At 41.1% G+C, this 27,454-nt stretch overlaps 1 protein-coding gene across 1 annotated transcript in view; it reads right to left on the minus strand.

Annotated features, from left to right (window-relative positions):
• Window positions 1-27,454, minus strand: part of CPQ (carboxypeptidase Q) — a gene marked incomplete at its 3' end in the record, with an annotated part of 150,580 nt that overhangs the window by 119,566 nt on the left and 3,560 nt on the right. Inside the window, exon 2 of the mRNA XM_082014824.1 lies at window positions 18,588-18,795. Within this exon, the coding sequence (XP_081870950.1) occupies window positions 18,588-18,795 (208 nt within the window). The remainder of the gene's footprint in view (window positions 1-18,587; window positions 18,796-27,454) is intronic.

Genomic DNA, 27,454 nt, shown 5'->3' on the forward strand with positions numbered 1-27,454 from the left:
TCCTACTCTTACATTTTATGGATTTCTTTAATACCTTATAAAGAGTGCCTAGAAGAGTCTCTGTTGGAAGAGAGATTGTCTGAAACAATACAATTTTCTTTTCATTAGATGATTGTCCTGGTTTCAGCCAGGATAGAGCTGGTTTTCTTCACAGAAGCTAGTGTGAGACTGTGTTTTGGATTTGGGATGAGGAACTGTTGATAATGTGCTGATGTTTTGGGTTGTTGCTGAGCCGTCAAGGACAGTCCAGCTTCTTGTGCTGGCCTGCCAGCAAGCAGGCTGGGGGTGCACGGGGAGCTGGGAGGGAACACAAACGGGACAGCTGACCCAGACTGGCCAAAGAGATATTCCCTACCATCCGACGTCATGCCCAGTACATAAACTGGAGTTGGCCGAGGGGCGGAAATCGCTGCTCGGGGACGGGCTGTCGATCACAGGGTGGTGAGCAATTTCTGTATTGGGCCTCACTTATTCTTGTCCATTCCTTTGTTGGTATTATCATTATTGTTCCCTTCTTTCTTTCTGTCCTATTAAACCGTGTTTATCTCAACCCACGAGGTTTTTCCTAATTCTCTCCCCCGTCCCACTGGGGGAGGGGGAGTGAGTGAGCGGCTGCGTGGTGCTTAGTTGCCGGCTGGGGCTAAACCACGACAATGATCCATGTTGCTGAGGAAAATGTTGGAAAAAAGGTAGCAGGCTGGAGACTTTTCTTGGAATGTATTACAATGATCATGACTTTTAGAGTCTGTAAATTTAAATACACACATGCTTTTGGACCTTAACCAAGAGATACGGCACACAGCCAGTCAGATCAGAACTGAACTGTGGTGGTGGAGAAGGAGAACTGGATTTAGGGACATGATGAGATCCCAGACTACCTGAATGGGAATGCTGCAGCTCTCTGAGCTCAACTCTGGTAGCTCCAGGAGAACAGGGCTGTCAGGGAGGACCACAGGCTTCCCCACTTCCTCCTCACCCATCTGTCCTGGGCATCACTCTTCTGCTCAGACAGCCTCCATAAGGAAGGGCATGCAGCAAGTCACCTGCATTCACAAACTTGTGCACACAGCACAGCCTTTACAGCTCAAGATACAAAAACACTGAAGCTCACCTAGTGCGACACTGCAAGACAGTAACAGAATAAAAAGTGGGAATTTTCTTCCCAGTGTTCAAATGCTAAATAGGAATGATTTTTACCCCCTGCAGAACACTATGCAGGAAAATTATCTTACTGGGTGTTAATATATAACTTCATGAATAATATAAATAGAAAATCTGTTAAAAAACCTGTAACCACTTAGAAAGATGTGTATCATATAATTTTAGAAGCAGAACTGTGGTTTACAAGCTAATATGCACAGGCTGAAGTAACTTGCAGCTCTCAAGTTAAGTTTGCTTCTGTAAAATACACTGTACTACACTTCTGTGTAAGCATAGTGGAGTTAAATTATTAATTGGAAATGGTACTTGTTTCAAATCTAGCTTGTTTATAAACACAGAATCACTAAGGTTGGAAAAGACCTTCAAGATCACCAAGTCCAACCATTAACCCAACACCACCATGCCCCCTAAACCATGTCCTGAAGGGCCACATCCACATGTTTTTTAAACACTTCCAGAGATGGTGACTCCACCACCTCCCTGGGCAGCCTGTTCCAATGCTTCACCACTTTCTCGGTGGAGAAATTTTTCCTAATATCCAATCTAAACCTCCCCTTGGCACAACTTGAGGCCATTTCCTCTCATCCTATCACTAGTTACCTGGGAGAAGAGATCAACATCCATGTCACCACAACCTCCTTTCAGACAGTTGTAGAGAGCAATAGGGTCTCCCCTCAGCCTCCTCTTCTCCAGACTGAACAACCCCAGTTCCCTCAGCTGCTCCCCATAAGACTTGTGCTCCAGACCCTTCACCAGCTTCGTTGCCCTTCTCTGGACACGCTCAAGCACCGCAGCGTCCTTCTTGTAGTGAGGGGCCCAAAACTGAACACAGGATCTGAGCTGCGGCCTCATCAGTGCTGAGCACAGGGGCACAATCACCTCCCTACTCCTGTTGGCCACACTCTTTCTGATACAGGCAAGGACACTGTTTGCCTTCTTGGCCACCTGGGCACACTGCTGGCTCATGTTCAGCCAGCTGTCAACCAGCACCCCCAGGTCCTTTTCTGCAGGGCAGCTCTCCAGCCACTCCTCCCCAAGCCTGTAGTGTTGCATGGGATTTTTGTAACCCAAGTGCAGGACCTGGCACTTGGCCTTATTAAACCTCATACAGTTGACCTCGGCCCATCGACCCAGCCTGTTCAGATCCCTCTGCAGAGCCCTCCTAACCCTCCAGCAGATCAACACTCCCACCCAACTTGGTGCCATCTGCAAACTTACTGAGGGAGGTCTTGATCTTCTCATCCAGATCATCGATAAAGATATTGAACAAGACCGGCCCCAGAACCGAGCCCTGGGGAACACCGCTTGTGACCGGCCACCTGCCAGATTTAACGCCATTCACCACAACTCTCTGGGCTCGGCCATCCAGCCAGTTCTTTACCCAGCGAAGAGTGCACCTGGCTAAGCCACGAGCTGCCACTTTCTCCAGGAGAATGCTGTGGGAGATGCTGTCAAAGGCTTTACTAAAGTCCAGGTAGACAACATCCATGGCCTTTCCCTCATCCACTAGGCGGGTCACCTGGTGATAGAAGGAGATCAGGTTGGTCAAGCAGGACCTGCCTTCCATGAACCCATGCTGGCTGGGCCTGATCCCTTGGTTGTCCTTCATATGCCCCGTAAGCACTCTCAAGATGAAGTGCTCCATAATTCTACATAAGAACTCCGAATGTATGCAGTCCATAACTATTTATCACGTAGCTTAAGCAGTTGTTCTGCAAGTGCAGCCCAAAGATCGCTTTCAGCTTGCAAAGCCTTTGTACATCCAGCCCTCAAAGTGAGCTTTTAATATTTTCATCTACATGAAGATAAAGGTTCACTGACCTGCAGGTGAATCTTGTGATGTAGCCCATACACTAATGAATATCAGTATTAACAAAACTCCTGGTTTAACAGGACAGTGCCTGATCCATGACTTAACCACCGAACTGTTCACATGCAATGAACAGTTGATGGTTGACATGACCCATGGTACACTACAAATCATACTCTATCATTTCTTGCTGCCAGACCTATGAAACTGCTGAGTGGCCTGGCTGCAAAAAAGCTGATAAAACATCTTAGTCCTTGGAAATTTGGGATTTGTCAAACATTTGAGGGAGACAGGCTGTCCTGGTTTCAGCCAGGGTAGAGTTAATTTTCTTCATAGAAGCTAGCGTGAGGCTATGTTTTGGATTTGGGATGAGAAAATGTTGATAAAGTGCTGATGTTTTGAGTTGTTGCTAAGTACTCAAGCTTCTCGTGCTGGCCTGCTAACAAGAAGGCTGCGGGTGCACGGGAAGTTGGGAGGGGACACAGCCAGGACAGCTGACCCAGGCTGACCAAAGAGATATTCCATACCATATAACATCATGCTCAGTATATAAAGCTGGGACGAAGAAGAAGGAAGGGGTGGAGGGACGTTCGGAGTTATGGCATCTGTCTTCCCAAGAAACCATTACGCGTGATGGAGCCCTGCTTCCCTGGAGATGGCTGAACACCTGCCTGCCCATGGGGAGTAGTGAATGAATTCCTTGCTTTGCTTTGCTTGCGTCTGCGGCTTTTGCTTTACTTATTAAACTGTCTTTATCTCAAACCATTAATTTCCTCACTTCTACTCTTCTGATTCTCTCCCCCGTCCCACCATGGGGGAGTGAGCGAGTGGCTGCATAGGGCTTAGTTGCTGGCTGCGGCTAAACTACAACACAGGCCCATCTAGGACCATCCTTCTGAAACCCCAATAGCCAGGCTGTCCAGCTCATGATCTCTGCTCCCTGCTAACCCTGTAACATTCTTCTGAAAAACTCAGATGGAGGTGGAAAAAATAGTTTATTTGTGGTTAGAATTTCACAGTCACAAACATACTTGGACTAAAAACCCCTTCAAGCCTCACAGATACTTTCTCTAATACCCAACAGTTACGCAAGCATACCAAACTGACCTGAGTGCTTTGAAATCCCATTACATTTTCTTTAATCAGCTAGATTGACTTAAGAGTAACAACATCCTTCTGTTTATACTGATATACTGCCAAGTGCATCACGTGATGAGCTAACACTGATCTAAGCATTTAAAAGTGTTCTTTTTTAAAATTTTATATTAAAAGTATGACACGTTACACTAGTTGTTTCAGTTTAGACACCTTATAGGGGAGACCCTCAGAGGATCCAACAGCATTTTCCTTTCCTTTCTCAGGAAACTTCTACAGACAAGCATTACCTGGAAGTCTGATGCCTTACAATGGTATTCTCCAATTCCTCATCATCTTTTCGCACTTGCCTGGATTCTACCATCTTTTCACTAACTCTTAAGTCATTCCATTAAGTAACATTGAAATATCCAAGGAATGAAAGGTACTGCTCTATATGGGAAAGGGTTAAAGGAATCCATCACTGATTGTCACTGAGAAGTACCATATAAAGCTTTATATGACTGAAACATAATTTTAGGCACCGAAAAACAGTTACGCTTCTAAAATCATAAATTGCAGCTGCACTTATTATTCCAAGTAGCTCTGCTAAGTTCTCATGGGTATGCCTATTCACATCGCATTTCTGGCAAGACTGAAATGTTAGAATTCTCTCAGACACTGCAGCACACCATTTCTGTTTTCCTAGCTTCTCAGCTTTATAAACTAAATAAAGGAAGAGAAAAAAAAACACTCATAGTTTTGTGGAGTTACAACCTTGGATGGTCTCTCAGATGAACTCAGCAGCCCAGGATTCTGGACTCCAGGTGCTGGCTGCATCTGGACAGTGTTGAATCCCCTGCTCAAGCTCGTCGGGCTTGCACACAAACACAGATCCCTCTAATGCCCTTCCTGGAGATACAGAGCATGTATCCAAGCTGCCCGGTCTCTTCACATTCTTTCTGGCTCTCCCATGCCTTCCCAGCCACAACTGCAGCCTTCTCAGAGCCTGCAACTGGGAGCCCTGAAAGTTGTGGTTTCCTTCTTTGGAGATTGCAGGGAGAGATACTTAGAGAGACACACAGACCCTCCTCAACAAAGGACAACAGTCTACTCCTTGGAAAGGTGCAAGCAGTACACAGATTACAGAAGAACAGCTAAAACCTCCCTTACATCCCTCCTGTGAAGTCACTCTTTCCAAACCTCAGACTTTTCGCAAAATCACATTTGAATTCCAGGACCTTATTTCTAATGTTCATGTTGTTCTTGATGATAAAGAGCTGTTACTAAGAAAAAGCCTTGTACTTTTATGAAATCCCAACTCCTTCATGCTCTGTCTAGCAGCTTCAACTTTCTCATGGTAAGTTGTTACTGAATTGAACTCAAAATCCAAATCCTTTGAGCTACAGTCAACCAATTGTTTTTAAATATTTACATTTGAAAATACAATATTCTAAGGTAATGACCTGTATTCTCTTGTCATTCATCTCTTGCCAGAGCCTTCCCAAAGATCTCTGTTAAGTCAACCTGAAATCCCAATCTAGCAGAACTTAACAGTTAAACACACTATGTTTTATTTCATAATAAAAAACACATGGTTATATAATAGATTATTTATCAGCAGTAGTCACCCACTGTCATGTAATAATACAACCGTTACTTGTGTTTGGCACAGGCAAATTACTGCAGAATATACTGTTGACTACCTAATCACAGTTTAGAAGATTTGACTTTTAATGTTGACTCCTTTACAGTAAACAATGTACAAATGTTACACTAAATTAACAATCAAAAATATACTACTGCTGCTTGCAAACAGGGAAAGAGAAATTACTGTGAGCTACTCAAGATCCCAAGGGGACACAAGGCAGAGTAATAAATGGAACTTCAGAATCCCTGTTTTAGTTAATTCCCATGATTATTCTCCCTCATCTGACAAAAGAATCTTTTATTGTCCTGTGCACAAATGTCTAGAATCAATCTGGATTTTACAGAGCTAAATGGTACAATAGCTTCAGTATCTCTTGTTGAGGTATATTGTGTGTGCTTCACAGTCACCAGCAAACTAATCTGATGAAATCCAAATAGAAATAAGTAAATCAGAAACTATATGGTTCCTTTCCGTTTCTAATTCTTAGAATAAATGCTCTTCTTTTGTGATCACAGTAGATTAAAAATCCATGAATTGCAGTCAAAGCTCAATCCTGCTTAATAGTAATGAACAAAAACATATCAAAAAGACAACCCCTCTCTGTTTCACAGAGTATTTGCAGTATTCATATTAGACAGCCAATGCAGAAGTACTGCCACCAGTGATTAGGAAAGCAAGGTAATGGTGAAACAGTTTAGCAGAAGTCACAGACCCTAGTTACCTACCCAGCTAACGACATATGGGAACGATCTATAAATACCAAAACAAAGGTCAGATTTAAAAAGGAAAGTTGGAAGAGAACAAAGTTGCGGCTTTAGGTTTGCACCGTCCTCCTAAATATAGAAACACAATGAGAGAAAGTATAAGGTGCCTGAAGGAGAGGACAATAGGCAAGTAATCAAAGCTGGCATCACTGGCAGAGCAGAGACAGGAGTTGGCACCTCTCATTTAATAAACCAGATGGAGAAGGATTTTCATCATTTAGCCCTACCCTGCAGGCAAGATGAAAGGATTAGTATTTGATGCAAGAAGATGGACACAATAAGAGAGGCTCAGGTGACTGATCAGATTTGAAGGGGAAAACAAAGCTGGAAAAAAGGATTAAAGTAATTGAAATGGTTACACTTAGAACGCACAAGACATTACAGGGAAGAGCCCGTTATTACTGTTGGCCATCAACATCAGGCTACGTTTAGAAAACTATTCTAAACAACAACTGTGGAATAATTGGCTCTGACTTCCTAAAAACACAAGTCAAAATTTGTGTGCCATAAGTAAGGGTTTTCATCATACAAACAGGTCTAGTTGATCATACTTAAATGCCTGACATACATCATATTAGAGCTAACACAGCAGGGTGAGGCCGTTCTGTGTGAAGACAACATTTAATGAAATAACACAGAAATACCCTACCATATGGACAAGCCACAAGCAAGACTGTGGGAAGTAGAAGAACCAGCAAAAACAAGAGGCCCCCTACCCCCTGAAAAACAATGCAAGCATTATTGTAAAGAGAAATCATAGTATGTTGGAGCAAACCATACACGTTTGCTCACACGTTTAAGCAAACAAGGCAAAACAAAATGAGGAATTAGCATTTACAGATCCTCTGGATGCCTGGTGCATAAACCAGAGAGATTGTGGATATTAACAGTTGACTACACATTAAGTATATTTTAAAAATGGGACCTGTATTTGTCTGCCTGTTTGTTTTACATGACATAAGTACAAGGTTACATATCAAAATAAAACCTTTTGTTGTATGCATGAGACAGATTCTGAAGCACACAAATCCAGCCAGAGTCCCTACATAAACCTGAGTTCACTTTGGAAATCAGCAATAAACCTTGAAAAGAATACTTCAGATGTTTTACAGCAGATACAACATGTTTCATAAATAAAACTTTAATATATGCATGCTAAAACTGTTCTGTAATGTGTATATAATTTTTAGTAACATCATTAGATTAAGAGCAATACAAAATAGATTCTGAAAAAGTATTTTGAGTAATACAGGAAGTAGAAACAATACTCAGTGGGAAGTACAAACTGGAAAACCAATTATAAGACATGAAAATAATAAAATTGAATAGGCAGGTGAATATATACAGTAGACCTCTGTACAAGATGTTTCAGCATTGCCCGGACCAAAATCAAAAAGTTAGTTGCTGTGTAACTTGAAGTTAGTGGAGTTAATCCTAGAATACATCAAGAAACAGAGCCTTTACTCTCTCTCTCTCTCTCTCTCTCTCTTTTTTTTTAAATGAAAAAAAAAGAGAGTATTAGGCTAGGATACCCCAAACACCAGTTCTGTACCATTCTGGCACAATGATTCTGGTACTATTTAATCTCTTCCACTTGTCCAGAGCCATATGCTCCTGTGCTCTGGAGATGAACACTCCAGATGAAGTCCTCAGTGCTGCACTTACACAGAAAAAGCACGGAGAATTAGAGAGAAATGAAATGACATTCCACACACTTTTAAGATCTTATCAGCAGCTGAAAATAAATACACCCCTCGCGAAAATAACTTACTGGCATTGTATTACTCAGATCTCTCTCCGTAATCTTTATGTGCATTTTCATTGTCAGGTTTTCCTTCAATCCTCTACATTTATGGTTGCCACATACTAGCAAGACTCTTGTCAGTGTAATCAAGAAAACTGAATGTTGGGAGAACATTAAAACAGAACCTGCAATTGATGGATCAAGACATTACAATCATGTCAGATGGTTCTGAACTTGCTAACAGGGCTTTCATAGGCATAGCAATTCATAGAGACTCAGAAGTGGCTGGCAGTACCAAAGAAATCCAGAGCTGATTAGGGCGAAACAGGAAATCACAGAAAACTGCTGAAGTTCCCAGTGCTCAACCCACAGCAAGCACAGCTGTAACTCCTTAAAGATCAGTACAAGAAACCCCAGACTTGGCACTTTTATACGCTCAACTGCTTCATATACATGAACCAGTAATGCAAAGGCAGAATAAAACTGATTCTTTGAATCTTACTAATTCCAGAATATTACCAAATCTAATCAGTGGGTGCTCATGGTACCCAAATAAGACCAGAGTTAACATATGTTATTCATGATACGGGTGGCCATCCAGCCACCAACAAAATGTATGAATCAGTAATATTAGGAGAGTGGGTGGGCCAGAAGAATAGAAAAAAAACCTTGACTACTACATTGATAAAGATTTCCCTTGGGAAGCTATTGGTGAGAAAGCGAGGATTTTGAAAGGACTGTTATCCTCACAGCGTCTTTCTGGATAACAGAGTCTAGTGACAAAGATTTTACTAGCCCTTTATCTGCCTCTACCACAGTTACAGGACACTGGTTATACTACTAGACACTAAATGGATGAAACTCTTCCCAATTACACGAACATATTCCTGAACAGGAGTAGCCAAAACTAGGAGGAGGTAGAGAAAGCCCCTGTTAGTCTCATCAGCATTCTACCGACTTTGTAAGAAAACAAATATGACAGATGTATGAAATTACCAGAGATTTCAGATGTCACATCAAGCCCTGTCTACTGGAAAAAAACAGAGTTATGCAGTTCAAAGCAAAAAGAGGGGAAAAGTTCGTCGAAAGCCAAAGAGAGACGGGACTTAAGAAACATCATCTACAGATTTCTCACTATTATGAAGTTACCTGAAATTTGACTCCTTAATCACTGCTCAAATAGCAAGAACTCACTGTACAATACGATCATCTCCACAGGCTCCATTTCTTCTAAGGACATCTAAGTTCTCTTGCTGACAGCTAGGATTTACCCAAAAGTGAGCACAAAGACTGCACTGCAGAATGCAGTCTGGCGTGTTGGCCTTCAGGGAACATAGGAAGCAAAGTAAAAATTAATGAATTGTCAGTCAACAACATATAAAGACCTCCTGGAGGGAAAACCCTTAAGTGCAGGGCAAGAAAATAAATCCCACAGCATACCACCAAGACAACATGCATAGCGCTATGAAACATAACTAGAATCTTCCACAAGCTCACCAGAGACTTATAAAACATGGTATGCTCTCATCTTCTCTTGTTATACCACAAACAAGGGTTTTATCCTTGTTTCCTGATCCCTTAGTAGAACAGAAGACAATACTGCTGTATCCTATTGCCACAGGATATTGCCTTAGGACAGTTTCTCATTGAGATGTTTCCTATGAACAATTCCTGCCACTATATTAATCCCGTAAGTGAAAAGTGTTCACAGATAATCAGTGATGCTTCCTTATTTCTTCAGTTTGACTACAGCATTACTGTTACACATCTACAGTTATCACACAGCTTCCTGCTGCCTTTATGCCTCACGCATTCCCCAAGCCTGTGCAAAGTGGACAGAAGATGCTGCCTACTCAGAAGTAGACTATTTTTGTAACAATTCTGCAGTGTCAGAAGCGAGCACGTAGAATATCAGGCAGGGGAGACTCAGTTTTCCAGTTCCCTCAGAGATCAATTCTAAACTATCTTGACCACAACTGCATTCTCCTCCCCACTGAAAGGAAATAACTCTTCAACGCACACATTCACCACTTCACCCTGTGCATATAAAACTTGCATGCTAGGGAGGAAAAAAATAACATTTAAAAAACACAACAAGACAATAATAAGAACACATACTCTGTCACTGGAAGATGTCAATGATCAAATAAAGTTTCTCAAGTAAATAAATGAAGGCATCAGATCCACACATACTATAGGCAAATTCTTTATCTTCCATACTTTCAACAAGAGATAGCTCACTGGAAGTAGGAGTGGTGGCACTGCTCATAATAGTATGCACCAGGATCAAAGAACAAGCAATCAAGGAAAATTCCAGATACCAGCTTAGCACTGTCACATGAAATGGGAAAAAAAAGGTAAATATAATATGTGTTTTTTACTCAAGGAACATAGAAATAGTTTACTTTTACACTTAGAGAAATGTCTTGTGTCCCAGACATCCTTTGAAAAACATTATTTCTGGAAACTTAACCCAGTAACTTTCTCCGTTCAAAACAGATCTTTCTCAGTGCTTTTTTGTGACAAAAACGCATTCTGGTTTAGCCATTTCTATCAATAAATTTTCAATAATAATGTTTGATTTTACATACACGTCAGCATCAAGGAGAACTACTTGGCTGACATGCAGTGAATTTCGCTAAGTTTGCCTTCCCTGACTTACAGAAATCCTTGCTTCTGTCCCTGCACTCCCTCTTGGAATTGCCATTTGATAATCAAGAGCCACAACCTGCACTCATGAAGTAAATCATCGTATCACATCTCTGGCCACTACGGTAGAAATTACACCATAAACAGTTTAAATTATTATACAGATGATGTGACTTTCTTAAAGGTCTCATGTGGTATGTCCGTATAAGCCTTTTAGTTTGAATAAAGAATAAGTTTTTGAAGCGAACTCAAAATCCTTGGCTGCCTGATCACCGAGCAGTCTCTGAGCACCAGTGCTAGATTCCTTTCTGATGAAACTAAATCAGAAGATGTGCTCAGTAAGTGCACCCAGCATGGCCCAACCACTAACACATGCTCAGTCTCAGCTGTTGCACCTAAACTTTTAATTGCAGCTTTATTTTTAAAAACAAGTGATTTTTACTTATATCATCAGATGGAAAAACTACATTGCAACACAAGGATTTTTGTTTTGAAAGATCACAGAATCACAGAATCACAGAATCACTAGGTTGGAAAGGACCTTTAAGATCATCAAGTCCAACCATTAATCCAAAACCACCATGTCCCCTAAACCATGTCCTGAAGTGCCACATCCACACGTTTTTTGAACACTTCCAGGGATGGCGACTCCACCACCTCCCTGGGCAGCCTGTTCCAATGCCTGACCACCCTCTCAGTGAAGAAATTTTTCCTAATATCCAATCTAAACCTCCCCTGGCGCAACTTGAGGCCATTTCCTCTTGTCCTATCATTAGTTACTTGGGAGAAGAGACCAACACCCTCATCGCCACAACCCCCTTTCAGGTAGTTGTAGAGAGCGATAAGGTCTCCCCTCAGCCTCCTCTTCTCCAGACTAAACAACCCCAGTTCCCTCAGCCGCTCCTCATAAGACATGTGCTCCAGACCCCTCACCAGCTTCGTTGCCCTTCTCTGGACACGCTCCAGCACCTCAACATCCTTCTTGTAGTGAGGGGCCCAAAACTGAACACAGGATTCAAGGTGCGGCCTCACCAGTGCCGAGTACAGGGGCACAATCACTTCCCTGCTCCTGCTGGCCACACTATTCCTGATACAGGCCAGGACGCTGTTGGCCTTCTTGGCCACCTGGGCACACTGCCGGCTCATATTCAGCCGGCTGTCAACCAGCACCCCCAGGTCCCTTTCCGCCGGGCTGCTCTCCAGCCACTCCTCCCCAAGCCTGTAGCATTGCATGGGGTTGTTGTGGCCAAAGTGCAGGACCCTGCACTTGGCCTTATTAAACCTCATACAGTTGGCCTCTGCCCATCGATCCAGCCTGTCCAGGTCCCTCTGCAGAGCAGATGTAAAAATTATTTGCAATTAGAAGAGCAAAAAGTCTGGACAGCCAGTAAAATAGTTTCCCAAGAGAACAAGACACAAGATTATTTTGTTAACCAAAAAACAAGGAAGCAGGTTTACAGATGGACTAAAATACATCCCACCCCTGCAGACCTGAGAGCCCAAGGCTAGCGTCATTAGAAGAAAAATAAAAATTCAGAGGACTGAACAGAACTGCAGGAAATTAACTCACATACCACATGCGCTAACAAGCCACAAGCCAGAGTAACCGCAAATTCCACAACTGACACAGCACTTGGAGAGGGGGACCAGAATTCAAATGTACCCAGGGCACTGGCAGCTCACGCACACTATGCCTCTACAGGCAGCTGGAGATGTTACGTATCGGCTTCTCTCCAGCAACACATCCCGCCAGCATCAGCCAGGCTGGCCCCTGAATGTGGCCAGATACGCCACTGAGGCTGTGCAGCTTCAGCAGCCCAGAAAATCATAGTCACCAGGGTGCTACAGGCAGATCAGAAAAACGTGTGTATAAGTGTTGGGTGAAAAGAGGGAAGTGAAGCAAAAACTTACAAAAACTAATTATATAAAACCTCCTATTTCATTTTGCACATTTAAACTAATTCCATGCCTTTCCTTTCAACGGGTGCCAGACGCAGCGAACAATCTTAGTTAAACTCAAATGCCTGAGGAAAGCTAATTTTTTTTGGTTGAGCAGCAATCTGGGTGACCAGTCCCATGCTACAACAGACAGTGTTACTGAAGAAAAAGTGATGACAAACCTAACTCCTATTTTGTGCTACCATAGGCTCGCTTGTTCATAGCAATTGTTTTGTTTATTAAATAACCAAAATGAAAGAAGAGAGTAAAAATGAAGCGGTTAGCTGAAAAGCTCATGAAATTATTTTAGGATGTAGGTGAAGTTTTAGAAATTTACACACAGGTCAAGATATTTTAGCTGAAAATAATAGGTGGTGGTCCAGGCCATTTAATGGGCAACAAGGGCAGCTTTTTAGGGCAAAGTGACCTGTCTCACCTGCTTGACTCCCAGCCTGTGATACACAGAAGGGAATAAGGGTCTGCTTAGCTAGACCACATGCACACAGAGCAATAGAGATGCTCAGGGACCTGACCTACAGCTCATGAGCAGCCTGGGCTCAGGTCATGTCAAGTCCCATATTAAGAGAGAACTGCCCTCGTGCTCACACACAAGTCTTAGCCAGCACTTACCAGCTGAAATACAATTTCACATGGACACAGCACTGCTCCGCCTCTATGGACAGCAGAACGGGTCATAGGAAGAAAGACTTCTAAGATGGCAGCAAAAAATTAGGCATATACTGGCATTCATTGTGGAAGGAGGGGCAGAACGGGAGGGAAAGGAGCTTTCAGGGCTCATGACACAACCAGAGGATACAGTATTTCAAAGATAAAACGTCAGTTTTAAAGCATCTCTTTGCTATAAAAAAAACCACAAATAAAAGCAAAAGAAATCCTACCAAAACTACTGTATCATCCCAGATTTCAGAAAACGTGGCAGAACGAGCAGAAGTTGAGTGTCTCTGCCACTACTGATTTGAATAACGCCTTACTTTCATTAGACATGGAGTGTTAGGGAAAGGAGGAAGCTCTCCTTAGCAGGCAAGTCTCACACCTGGAAGCAAAGGCAGCAGACCAAACATTAGGAAGAGGTGATGTGGTAAGAAATCACTGTGCTCAGGTGCCGAGGGCTGAAAAATGACACTAACTCACATACGTTGCCAGAGAGATTGAGAAGAGAATGAATTGTTTACAAAGCCGTGAAGAATAAAAGGGAAAACAGGAGAGGAAAAGAAAATGCACTTTGAGAGTACAATGTATATACAAAAACCTATACATGACCATACACGGTAGAAGAAAATAAACTGAGTGAGGTTACAAAAAGGGTAAATTAAGATACGGGAAAAGCAACAGTTTTCAAATTCGCATACATTACATTAAATGATATTCCAGCCCTGGCATGCCTACGCATAATTGTGTCATATGAATTCACTTGAACTACCCATGCAACCTCTGCCATAAATCCTGAGTCGCACCCTGCCACTCATTAATTCAGCTTTCATCCAGACACAGCTTTTGATTAGAGTTACTAGAGCTTCACAAGCAGATGTTGTGTCTTGGCTACCTGTAGCCTGAAGAAGGGGAGAGAAAGTGAAGGAAATTACTTACTTAGGTAAGTATAAGATGCTGAATTCAGCCCAAAAAGAAAAAAAATTGACCAAGTGTGTGTCCTTGTTAACAGTCTCCAGACTGGGTCAAAGTACTCTTTGGTCTATTTTGGCCTTGTAATATGTTCCCTGTTGCATTTCTTATATACTGGAGAGATTGTTCTGTGGCATTTAAAAAAATCATAATTGGGCTCTTGACATTTATCTCAGACAATTCTGGGGAAGTTTCTTTTTGAGTTCTTGAATAACACTTGATTTTGCTTCTTTCTAGAGCCCTTAAAGGGGTTATTGCAAGACCCGGTGTTACAACTTTATCTAATCTGTGGTTCTTAAGGAACAGAAGGATTTACTTATAGTTTAGATTCGTAAGAAGTCACATACTTGACTATTTCAATAGCTAAAGGATACCTTTTATCTATAAAATGTTCTAAAAACATACAGCTAGGAAATAAAAAAACAGACATGGCTAGCTTATTACAACCACATTTTTAACCACGCCTTGTAAATTGAGTATTTTTGCTGTAAAAACATGCACTATAAACTGGGAAATACTTATCAGTTTATTGTACACAACAAGAAACGTGTATTACTTTAACTTGTACAAGACCATTAATCACAGCACAGTCAAGCTATTAAAGTGAAAAAAGCCAACATCCGGATTTCTCCAAAGAGCCAAATATTACGGACAGTGTTGACTGGTTACAATAATACAATTACAATACCAAATACAATAATACATACAATAATACATTTGAGAAGATTAATTAAAAATACTTCTGTTACTCTTAACTCCTAATATCCATGTTGAATTGTTTTCACCACCAAATTGCCAATGCTTCAGGAAATTGTTGCTGGCAAAAAGGCTGTCATAAACATGCCATTTGGGGGGAGGGCAAGGAAAATTACCTACCTATGACAGTGACTTTCTCCTAAGTAACAAAACCCACTCTCACATGATACTTATAAAATAGCAAGATAATTATTTGACTCTAGTACAACATGGGACACAACTGCCAAGCGACACGGTAATACCAGCCATGTAACTATTTCTTCATAGGCAAAGGGAGATGCTGTTGCTAATTTTATTTCCTATTCACTTACCACTTCTGTCCTAAATAAATGAATCCACTCCTTGAAACTCAAAGACAAACCCTTCAAATCCTTCACTGTCACTGACAAGTTAGCATGAGCCCTAATATAAACATAGCAAGGAGTTTTCCTGAGTATATTCAAGTTCATCCCTTCTTGCACTCATTCAGAGTTGGGATGCCTGAGTCCCCAGGTGCTTTCATTCACTCCACAGCTATACTGCCATACCTGAAAGAAAAATAAGCTGCCTATATAATTCCTCCGGAAAGGTTCCCTTCGCACTTTTTGCCCTTGACAACGTGGCAGCCGCTTGCCATCTCTGGAACAAGGAAGAGCCACTAAGCTGTCCACAAAAGAACACTGATTTAATTAATGTTGTGAATTCATTCAATTTTTCCAATTCTGTCTTGTCAGTAAGCTTTAATAATCAGCCCTAATAAGCCTAAAATGTTAATCTACTAGAAAGTACCTAGTATTAACCTACCAATATTATTCAAATTGCATGATCACCTAGAAATCACACCACAAAGCGGCTTCCATTGTTCTAGCCAGCTTAATTTGTTGAAAATAGTGTAAGCAAATAATAATAAGTGACCCCCTGTCCAAAAGGGGTTGAAATCTTAAAAAAAAAAATCAAACCCATAAAAACCCCACCAAAGTTGATATAATTTAGAGAAAATTGTGAAGTTCCACCCTTTATTCACCTGAGGCAAGTGGGATAGTGCAGTATCAAAAGGAGGATACTTTCTTCTAAGATGTTTCCAGGATGTTTTGGAGAACTGTCATAACCCCATTAGCAGTTATTCATATTATAGGTGCACATGTAAACCCACAGGCCCAAAAAGTAAAGGTTCTGGTTAACAAAGCAGCAATATACAAATTGCAAGAATGCAAGACTTTCTTTCACAACACTCAGAAGTCTTTTATCGGCTTTTTACTTTTCACCTCTCACCCTTCTAACATGCTACTCCCTGCAGCAACGCAGTATTTCCCATCGGTCAATCAAAAAGGCAAGTGACTTGAACAAACAGTGCCCCAGACACTGACTGACAAGCACCACCACATCCAGCACAGAGTCCATACAGCACACCACATCAGTAGGACAGACAAGGAGACACACAGCTGGTGATTAAGAGAAAACATAGGAGAAGGCATGGAGGTAAGACAATCCATCCTGCCTAGAGCAATAGCTAATTTCTGTTCGAAACAAGACAAACAGATCTAGGCATCACAGAGTAGCAGGAGTGACGGACTGGACCTGAATACCACCCTTAGCACAGGAAAAATAGATTAACTAGTCCTTTCCCGTCACCCAAAAAAACCCTAAGTGAAGGTAAGCAAAGAAAGGACAGAAAGCACATTTCAGGAAAAAATGCTTCCTGGCAGCATCTAAATTTGAAATTGCTTTAGGGAATGACACTTTAGCTCACAGCCTCGATTAAGGATTCAATACTTCTAAACAAACATGAATTTGGCATCTGTTTCTCCTCTCTTTCCATTCAGTTCTGAAACAGCTGTAATGCCAGACCTAATAAACAGGCTTTACTACCTTCACTCTCCACCTCTGTTCCTCATGTCTGAATTTTCCATTATATGTTAAAATGCACTTCCATAAATAGTCTGTCAAATATAGATAAAAAGAGTCACTTTCAAATGAACACCTCTGCAGGGCGCACTGGATAGATTGCTGTTCACATCATCTTCTAGTTTTCAGATAATCAACAGATTATAGATTGCAATATTCTTCGATGATACCAAATATGACTATTTTGAAACCTTATCATTTTCCATAAAAATGATTTTGAAACATATTCTACTCTTTTCATTATTATTAAATTTATTAGAAAATCATAGGTATTAGAAAATATATTGTAAATATTTCTACATTTGCTGGGCATCAAGAAATACACTAGTATAGTCTGGATACTAACTGAATTCAAAGTCCTCTACTTTTGAGAAAGCATTTTAAACAAGTGATGTTGGTTTCTTTAGGGGACTAACGGAGCATATAAAAATGCTATGAAGCAACTACACTGGCAGCAGAGCTGTCGTCTGCACATGATCCAATACAGTTACCTGTCATTACTGCATTTCTCAAACTTTTTGAAGCATCACAAATGGTGATGCTTGCACACTTCCCATACTGCCGAGATGTGACCACTTATGTTTTGTCTGAAATGGTGGAATCAAGCATGCTTACATGTGCCTGTCCCAGCCACTTCCCAGTCCCAGTCTCAAGCAAAACCCAAAGCCAAACCACCACTTCCCAGCCTGGACTCCTGTAGAAAGAAAACCTAGGTGCACAGAACACAATACCAGTTTATGATGTGGCACACATTCAGGGTCAGGTTAGCTACCGCCAGTGACTGCTTTGCGGGGTAGAGGCACTGGGCAACTAGGGGGAGGAATAAATGGCCTGTACTGCTCTGGATATGTATTGTCCAAAAAGAGAACAATTTTACAAAATAGAGCACCTCACAGAAAACTAAAAATGCTTATTTTTAAAAAATGCTCAGAAATCTAAAACTATAGAAGTAATGTACTAGGACATCTAAAAACACTTTATTTTTAATAAGTCATTATTTCAACCTACCTTACTTAAAAAGCAGAGTGAGAATTCCAAGCCTTACTGCTAAAGCGTTCAAAATAATTATGTTCAAAGCGGACTACTCCTTCATCTAGTACAAGTCAGCCTCGTGCTAGGAAAATGACAAATACAATAAAACCTGAACACGTACATTCTAGTCAAATATACAGAATGACCAGTTCATATCATCACTGACAGGCTGGTACACGTTGTCACCACAGACATTTGATTTTGGTTGATCTCAGGATATTTATGGTAGCCTTGAGAATGCAGGAAGTTCTTTAAAACAAGTATCATACAAAATTTGGTTCAGTAACAAAAAATGAAAACATTTTGAAACAATGACAAAGCACATGGGAAAAGAACTATTATGCAGCCAAAAGTTTCAAAACTGAAAACCCACTTGTAACTGGCAACGTCTAAGTCACAGAGAACAAAAATTCCTGCCCAGAAATGACATGTGGACCATAGGCTGAAATGTGAGTCACAGGGAGGAAAGAGAAAAATGCTTACCTATGAATAGAAAAAGAAGCAATGGATCTAATGAGGGATGCAACTGCTCCAACTTTAGCAGCTTCCACTGCTCCCTGTGATCTGTATTGCACGGTTTCACCATAATTGATGAAAGGTTCATTGTAGACAACAATCTTCCCCTTGGCCTCCTGAGCTCTCTTGTGCAGTTCATCAAAAGAGGCTACCACTATGACTTCGGCTGTAATTCCTGAAAGAAAGTATTACAGTGGATTTAACGTTGCTTTCCTACAACTCTACTATAGCCAGTTTTAACAGACAGAAAAGCGTGGACTGTGCAGAACACAAGAAATCAGATCTAACTTCTTACTGGGAAAGGAAGACTATGTGAAATGCTTCATCAGGGATTGGTACTAAATAGCTGTAACAGCACCCTGAACCAAGTAGACACAGTTCTGTACACAATGCTGTCAGGCTGGTATTAAAACATAACTTGAAGGGTGAGAAGGATACACATGGGGAAATTCTGTTCTCTGCATGTGCTTTAACCCCTCACTGCAATCATTTAGAATACAAAAACATTTGCAAAAGCTGTCTATGGGATTAATAAAAACAGACAGTAATCTTTTCATAGAACTGAATGTGTGCTTGCAGCCCAGAAAGCCAACTGTACCCTGGGCTGCATCCAAAGAAGTGTGACCCGCAGGTTGAGGAAGGTGATTCTGCCCCTCTACTCCACTCTGGTGAGACCCTACCTGGAGTCTGCATCCAGCTCTGGAGCCTTCAGCACAGGAAAGACATGGAGTGGGTCCAGAGGAGGCCACCAAAACGATCAGAGGGATGGAACCCCTCTCCTGTGAGGACAGGCTGAGAGAGCTGGGGTTGTTGAGCCTGGAGAAGAGAAGGCTCTGGGGAGACCTTACTGCAGCCTTCCAGAGCGTTATTTAAAGGGGGCTTGTAAGAAAGATAGGGACAGACTTTTTAGCAGGGCCTGATGTGATAGGACAAGGCATAATGGTTTTAAACTAAAAGAGGGTACATTTAGACTGGTTATAGGGAATAAATATTTTACAATGAGGGTGATGAAACCCTGGCCCAGGTTGCCCAGAGAGGTGGTAGATGCCCCATCCCTGGCAACATTCCACGTCAGGTTGGATGGGGCTCTGAGCAACCTGATCTAGTTGAACATGTCCCTGCTCATTGCAGGGGGGTTGGACTAGATGACCTTTAAAGGTCCCTTCCAACCCAAACTATTCTATGGTTCTGTGTTTCTCTAAGTAGAAGCTGCTTAACAACACAGACTGGTACTTTTCTGGTATATAAGAAGTAATGGATGCCTGAAAGTTTAATGTTGTATATTTCACCTAAAGCCCACAAAATATATCAGTGAAAACTAAAACTAGCAACAAATGTCTAGCAAGGATTTGTCAAAGAAGTCAACCTATCATGTTTTTCAGAATAAAATGTTTCTCCTTGAAAGTTCTCTTTCTTCTTTGTTTTTGTGGGTTTTTTTATGGTAAAAGCATTATGTGGAGAAGATTTCAAAGGCTTGTATTTGAGACTGTAATTCACAAGAACTGATAGAAAAATAGGAAGATCATCCCTCCCAGTACCAGTGTATCCAGGCTTATGGCTTCTTTAAGATCAAACTATAGTATACTTCAAAACCTTAAAGAAATTGTTTCACACAAAAAAGTTTGGTTTCTTAAGAGTGCACCACTAAGAGGGCAAGAGACATCTACTGCTACAGTACAAGATGGTGAGTTTTAGCTACAGAAGTAACCTAGTGTGAGAGGCGTAAAAATTTTAACAGAGTAACTACTGAGATTCTTATCTTTACAGAAAGAGGCGTAGAGAACCAAACCAGAGAATCACCTTCAAATTTTACTAGCTGTTGTTGGCAGCATTCTAACAGACTCCAGCTGCTTCTAATGAACTGCAGGTTCAGCTGCCTACCTAAGGAGCACCCCCGCGACAGGATCATTCTGGGTATGGAACCATGACACTGTCTGGTGGCAGGTATCTGCAAAATTTCATTTTCCACAAGAAAAGTCATGGTCTCAGTAGGTTGATATTGCAATCCGTATTTCATATTAGCTCTCTCCAATGTTCCACTTGCATCATGCAGCAGGCACTGGAAGGGCACATGTTGTATTAGTGCCTGTTTATCAAGGGAAGCGAGGAGTGTAACTCTTCTTGGCATTACTTTAACGCATTAATGCACAAACACCAACTCTGGATGATTTTTAAAGAATGCTACAGACAGCTAGCAAGTCTCTCTAATCCCTAAGAAATATTATGGAGAAGTACATTTATGGCCCTCCCTAGACAACGGGTATCAGGAGTTTGTACGGTGAGCTTTGTGGGAATTAAAGCTAAGGAAAAGAACGCAGAGCTGCAAACTCCAGCCCAGTATCTCTACTCCTAAGTGTTGCCAAAGAAGCTAAATAAAGCCATCCTTGGACAAAACAAAACAAAGGTTCTCTCTGCAAGTTAAACTTAATGGCAACATGGTACACATAAAGCATTAATCACAGTGCTTTCCACAACAAAATAAAACTTCACTGTTGTGTAACTTCTGACTAATTCAATGTCTCATTTGCATTTTAGTCCCATTTTATACTATTTCAGTCTCATTACTGAAGTGGTAAGAGCAATGTTTATCTTAAATAAATATGTGGACAAGCATACACAAACCACCGTAAGACCCCCTGTGCAAAGGGGGAAATGAAACAAAAACCCCAACAGTTTATCAGTTTAAAGGGAATGAGTTATTCCTTTTCAAAATGAGAAATGCCTCACCTTAGTGAACTTGTAAGCAAATTAATCACCCTCTACCACTAGCATCTCCTACCAATTCAGTGTCTTATGGCTCTGCTTCCCATGTCAAAAGCTGTTCTCTTTCTTACTCATATCATTATCTGATCCAAAGCTTGGCTGTGCATTATTGAACACAAGTCTTCAGAAAACCCATATAAGGAGGGCGCAGGATTGCCTGCTTACTTAAGCAAGATATAAAGATTATAACCCATGCAGTCCAAGGGATGAATACAGAGCACTTGGGGAATTAACTAAGTAAAGTGCATGAAGCATAGAAGACAGAATTACGAACATGATAAACTCAGCTGACTATATGAAGCTGAAGGCTATTTATTTGTTCTCACTATGTAGAACATTACACATATTGTTGCATTGGGCCAGTGAGCAAAAGAATCTATGTAGTACTATGGGTTTCCTCTCATTTTTCATATTAAACAGTAAATTGTACTTTGCCATTCCTGAGAATTAAGGTACAGGAAAGGCATTAATGGTGGGAACAAGCAGGTAACTTTCAATTACCAACAGAATTATGTATCACAAAGTCCACTGTACACAGAAATGTAGGTTTCTATGTAAACACTTGGATATGCCACAACTTTGATGATCACACTGCCAGCCGAAGTAAATGGCATGGTATGCATTAGCAAAGTCTAAAGTCTGTCACAGGCAGGATAAAGGCAAGACTTATTACAGTTACTCTTTATTAGCTACAGAAAGTCCAAATTTTTTTTTTTTTTAAAAAAACACATGTAAATCAGCTACCTGCAACATTGCCTGCATCAGAAGTCAGATTCTTGGCATGAACAATTCTGTCTGGAGGAAATTCCCCATGAGATAACTTATTCTCCCCAAGATTAAATGTAGCAAACATCTAAGCCATTGTAGTATCTGGAGCTATGCATCTGTCTGTGTTAGTAACAGGTTTCAGAGAAGAGTAAAAAAGGAAATTCACCCTATTATCAGATTTTTAAAACTCATTAATATCTATTAAAACATCAAGGAAATTTCATACAGAATATTGTTGCTGTTCTTGGCCACACCAGGGCAAGACATGGCAAGAGTTTACCATATTGAGTATCAGGAATTCCCGAGATTTGGCAACCCAGTCTCTTCTGGTTTTTATTTATTACTACCCTAGAAACACTCAGCTCATAAACACACAGAAGGTCAATCTAGTTAGTTACAATCAAACCCATATTAAAAGAAGAATTTAGAAAAGCCAGAAAGAAATATAATTTGCATACTGCTTAATCTTACTGGATACTAATTTCCTGACTACTCAGTTATGGCCTTACTGTCTTCTGTTTTTCCCCCAGTCTCATTTTTATCATCCAGTTAACAGCAACAGTCCCTTGGAGATCTAGTTACAAAATCAAATGCAGCCATCATTAATTTTACAATAATTTTTTTCAATAACAGCAAGTGAACAACTCACCCCTACATACCTTCCAAAATTCATTTACTTCACACTGTGTTAACATAAGAATTCTCATTTCTCTTACAAATCATACTATAGAACAGCAATGCTGGCTGATCCACATGCACTGAAGCTTGATGGGCAAGGAAATTTTTGCTTAAAACAATCAAATACAGTATTTTTAGGTCTAGACAAAACAAAGCTGGAAACTACATCAAATAAGTCTCGGCTAAACTTCCCTGTGTCTTCTATGTTTAAAATTTTTGCATCCTAAGCATAAAATGCTGCCTGAAATATCAACACAAAAAGTCAACAACACATCTAACTGTTTTGGTACTGGTGGAGATTTTGAAACTGGGGAAGAATGTATCTGAAACATGTCCTGGCCTCTGCAGTCATGAGAGCAAGAGGGAGACAGAGTGCTACCTCCCCATTCATCAGAACCAGGCATCAGGACACCAGGACCAGGAAATCAAGACACTTCTTCATGGTAAGAAGACAAAGAAAGAGTAGGAGCAGCAGCACACAAGAGCAGTGCACGAAGCCTACCTGATAATCGCAGCCCTGCCTCACAGACCTGCAACATCAGATCACGTTGATTCCCTCATTTCTTGTCTACTGGATGGCTGCCACTTCTCAGATTTCTCCATTTCCACCTCAGCTCTCCCACATAGCTAATTTAGCTTGGAAGCTGCCGCATCACATATACTGTATTCCATGCCGATCCTAAGCACATGCAGCTGGTAGCCCCAAGCTTTTCTGACCTTAGCCTGGCTAATCCAGTTGTCCTTCAGATTTGACCATCTGCACAGGATAAAAGTACCATGTCTCTACTTCTTTCAGAAATGGCCCACATGCACTGTGTTGTGCCTGTTTGCAAGGCAGCTTCTTTCACAGCATTACAGAGAACCTAGAAATTTTTTTGCATGGGTCACATGAAAGAGCTGCACATACAAAGTTATAATGTAGGCGGGATGTGCAGTTCTCCTGTAAAAGTGGCAGTCTTGGACCCTGGATGCCACAGCACCCTGCACAGAACCAGAGCATGCGCCAGGATCAATACTCCTGGATGAGGAGGTAAGAAGATGAAGCATGTAACAGGGAAAAGTAGATAGATATGTCTGAAGATAGGGAAAAAAAGTAGTTTTTGAGACAGGTCAAAGAAGAGAAGGTTTTGGGGAGTAGAGGGAAAATGCAAATATATTCTTGAAACCTAAGTAAGATTAGGCACCTGGCATTATATCCTATTTAGATTCACTATCCTCTAAAATCAGCCCAGAAAACATTTTTCCTCTCAACTTCTATATTATCTCTTTTAAAAACATGTTGCTTTTCAGCACTCTCCAGGAATTAGCTCAGCTTTCCCCCAATGCCCCCTATAATTCAACAAGATTTTCAGAAAAAAACCCCACAAATTCTGGGTTCATAATGAACTCATCAAATTAAGGCTTGGTGTCAGGCTGAAGCAAAAAAGGTTCATATCATCGCTTTTTTTTTCCTCCCTCAAAAATTATTAGCATGTACTGAAAATTTGAAGTATGTTAACACCTAGAAACACATTTGCTCTATCAATACATATCAATAAGTATTGATATAAGAATTATAATATGAAAAAAGATTAAATATTTTAGTGAAACTGTGAAACGAAGAAGAGGGCTTTTATGAGGAAGAAAGATTTTGTAGAATCTGAATATACTTCTGGAAAATGTGACCTCACCTACTCTGTGGAACAGCAAAAAAGAATTACTTCATTAAACTAAAATTGCATAGGAGAGTTATCCAAAAGGATATGAGGCTATTCAGATCTGATGCATAGCACAGAGACTAAATTATTATTAAAGAACCTATTACTTGGTTCTTTAAGAAGAACACAGAGAAAAATAAACACTATATAATAGTTACACTTTTGACAAATATGACTTACAATTTCCAGCAAGTACTGGATCTCATTAGAATGGTTTGGTTTCAATAACATGTAGCTTACTGTGCAGCAGTAAATCCTAGCAGCAAGGGATTGGACTCGATGCCGAACGTGAAGCCGTGAACACCAAAAAAGCAGGGCAACAGGTCTGTTTTTCCCAGAAGCAACCCTGCAAGGGGACAGGCTTGCTAAGAAATGTCTGGGGAGAATCAGGCACCCAAGAACAGGATCCAGAAGAGCCAGTTTCAGAGCACACAGGTGCCCAAGGCAGGAAGTACAGAGGGCAACCATTCCCTCCTCAGCAAGTCAAGATGCCAGTCACTGCAGGCTGTCCCCTGAGAGGGAAGGTGGCAGTGCCACCCAGCTGTGCATACATTCCCCATGCATGCAGAAAATCATGTTCAAATCCTGCCTCTGTTAGTGTGAGGCAGGAACTTCAGCCTAGGCTTACCATCCTTGAGGTAACCACCCTCAACTCAGCAACACTGAAAAGGGCCAAGACGCGAAAATTCAATTTTTTGCCCTTGCAAGTCTGTACAGTTCACTTGAACATTCATTAAAGCAGCGACTGGAACCCATGTCCTTCCCAGACAGCATGTCCACCTCAAAGCCACACAGCTACTCCTACTCTAAACCTCTGAAATGCCGTTGAACTAACTTTTTGCCCAGATGCTGGGCCACTGAACACCACAGTGTCTGAGGTCCTTCATGGACATCATCTTTTACATTCCAAGAAAAACAGTAGCATAATTATGATACTGCAAGCAGTGTTGCTCTAAGTAATAATAAACAATCCAGGCACCCAATACTGAGGCTCATGGTCTCAAGATGTGAATCGATGTCTCCTCACACATAGAAAAAGAGGGAATCAGTGAAGACAGAAGGAGGGCTTTGCCGTACACTGTGCTCTCATGCCTACAACTCTCTCCAACACCTGTCATCACCACTGAACCCCTTGTCAAAGGGGGTACCCCAAGTGCCTCTAGAAGGATCTCCTTCTCTCCCAGTAGGTCAGTGGTCATCCAAGACACTGGCAACTCAAGGGTAGTTCCTCTGATACACATCAAAATTAACTTTTTTGTTGGCCTTTTGTTAATCTAGATGAATTCCCTAATCCACCACTGAGAAACAAAAAAGGAGGGTCAACACTGAGGAAAAATACATCAGCCAGGACCGGGGCCAGACCACTTCTTTCAGAAGCATCCCTGGCTTAAAAAGACTGTGAGCCTATGGCAACAGCACATGCCTTCAACAGCTTTGAGATACATATTATCCCCATTTTATAAAAAACAGGCTGGAACTATTTTCATATTATCTAAATGGCAAAACTCCCATCATCTTCTATAAGAGCAAGACTGGACCAAATGTTGATAGTTAAACAAAAAAACCCAGGACTCAAACACAAAAACTAGGAAAAAGTCTGCCAATACATAATCTTCATATTTATATTATTTCAGTTTCGCTGCAACAAACAGTACATAGAAACCAGAGACTGTTTCTTTTTTCAAGGAGACATTTGGGCAGGCTGCATTCTGGGGTTGGTTCTACTTGTTAGTACTTTAAAATGAAAGGGCAGGGTCACCCATCAGGGAAAAAAAATGCATTTTAAAACACATGCAAAAAATATGAATTCTTTGATACTTTATGGTCAAACATCTGCTAAACTACTACTTTCCTTCAATTATGGGATTCTCAAAGCAACAATTATATCTGTTTTCCTCAGAATTTGGGGGATATAATCAGTACCACCAGAAATCAACACAGTCTCTCTATCTATATCTGTATGTTTCGCCAGTGTTGAAACATTGGAAATGAGAAAAGGACATTGACTAAATATGGTAAACCTCCAGTTTGTCAGCTCCCTAAACTGAGCACTTTCTAACATTCAGTCCCGTTTGTTACCTAAGAATCCATTTCTTCGAGGTGGTAACCATTTTCAATCTCTGCTGACTTCTGGAAGTCCAGGTCACTCTGTGTTTCATGTTTCTCCTCTCCCTGTCACTAAGACAGACATGAAAATTACTCCCTTCTTGTAAGGAGATCAAAGGAAGTGAAAACTTTCTCTTTGACCCAACAACTTCAAATCTTGGGATACACTGAAAGCAAAAATGTTTTTTTTCCTCTTCAATAAAAAAAATTTAACATTTTCTGTGCTGCCCCTTTTGGCTGTGTAAATCAGACTGAATCTAGAAACTTGACATCCTGGCATGTTGCCCAGTCCTGAATAAGAAAATAGGAAAATGTGGATTTTATCCACAAGATCACAAGGTACCGAAAAGCCTCCTGCACATCATCAGAACTGTTCCAATCTCAAGTGAGCCAACCAGCTCTATGCCAAACTCATAGCTGAGCCAAAGTGGGCAAATCCCAGCAAATCCAACAAATGGGCAAAGCTCTGTCCACATCCCATAGGATTTCAACCCCATAGGCACGTGTTAGCTAGAAGAGCTGCAGGAAGAGACACTCCTTGTATCCTGGGGTCAATGCTGGCTCAGACTTCACAGCTAAAATACTGCCACTATTTAGGGCTTCCTGTTCCTGCCCCAAAGGATTGCGGATTTTCTTTCCACATGCTCTCATGGTATATGCCAAAATGGAAAGTGAGCAGCCTCAGAGAGTGCTCCGGCCATTGGGTCATTCTTAGGAAACACTGGTTTGAATTTCCATGGACCGAAGGGAAAATAAACCCTGAATTTACAACATCCAAAGCCAGGTTTCTAACCGCTGTTAGGCTATTGCCATGTTAATAAA

This window comes from Phaethon aethereus, assembly GCF_964289735.1.
Source record: "Phaethon aethereus genome assembly, chromosome: 2".
Taxonomy (NCBI): Eukaryota; Metazoa; Chordata; class Aves; order Phaethontiformes; family Phaethontidae; genus Phaethon; species Phaethon aethereus.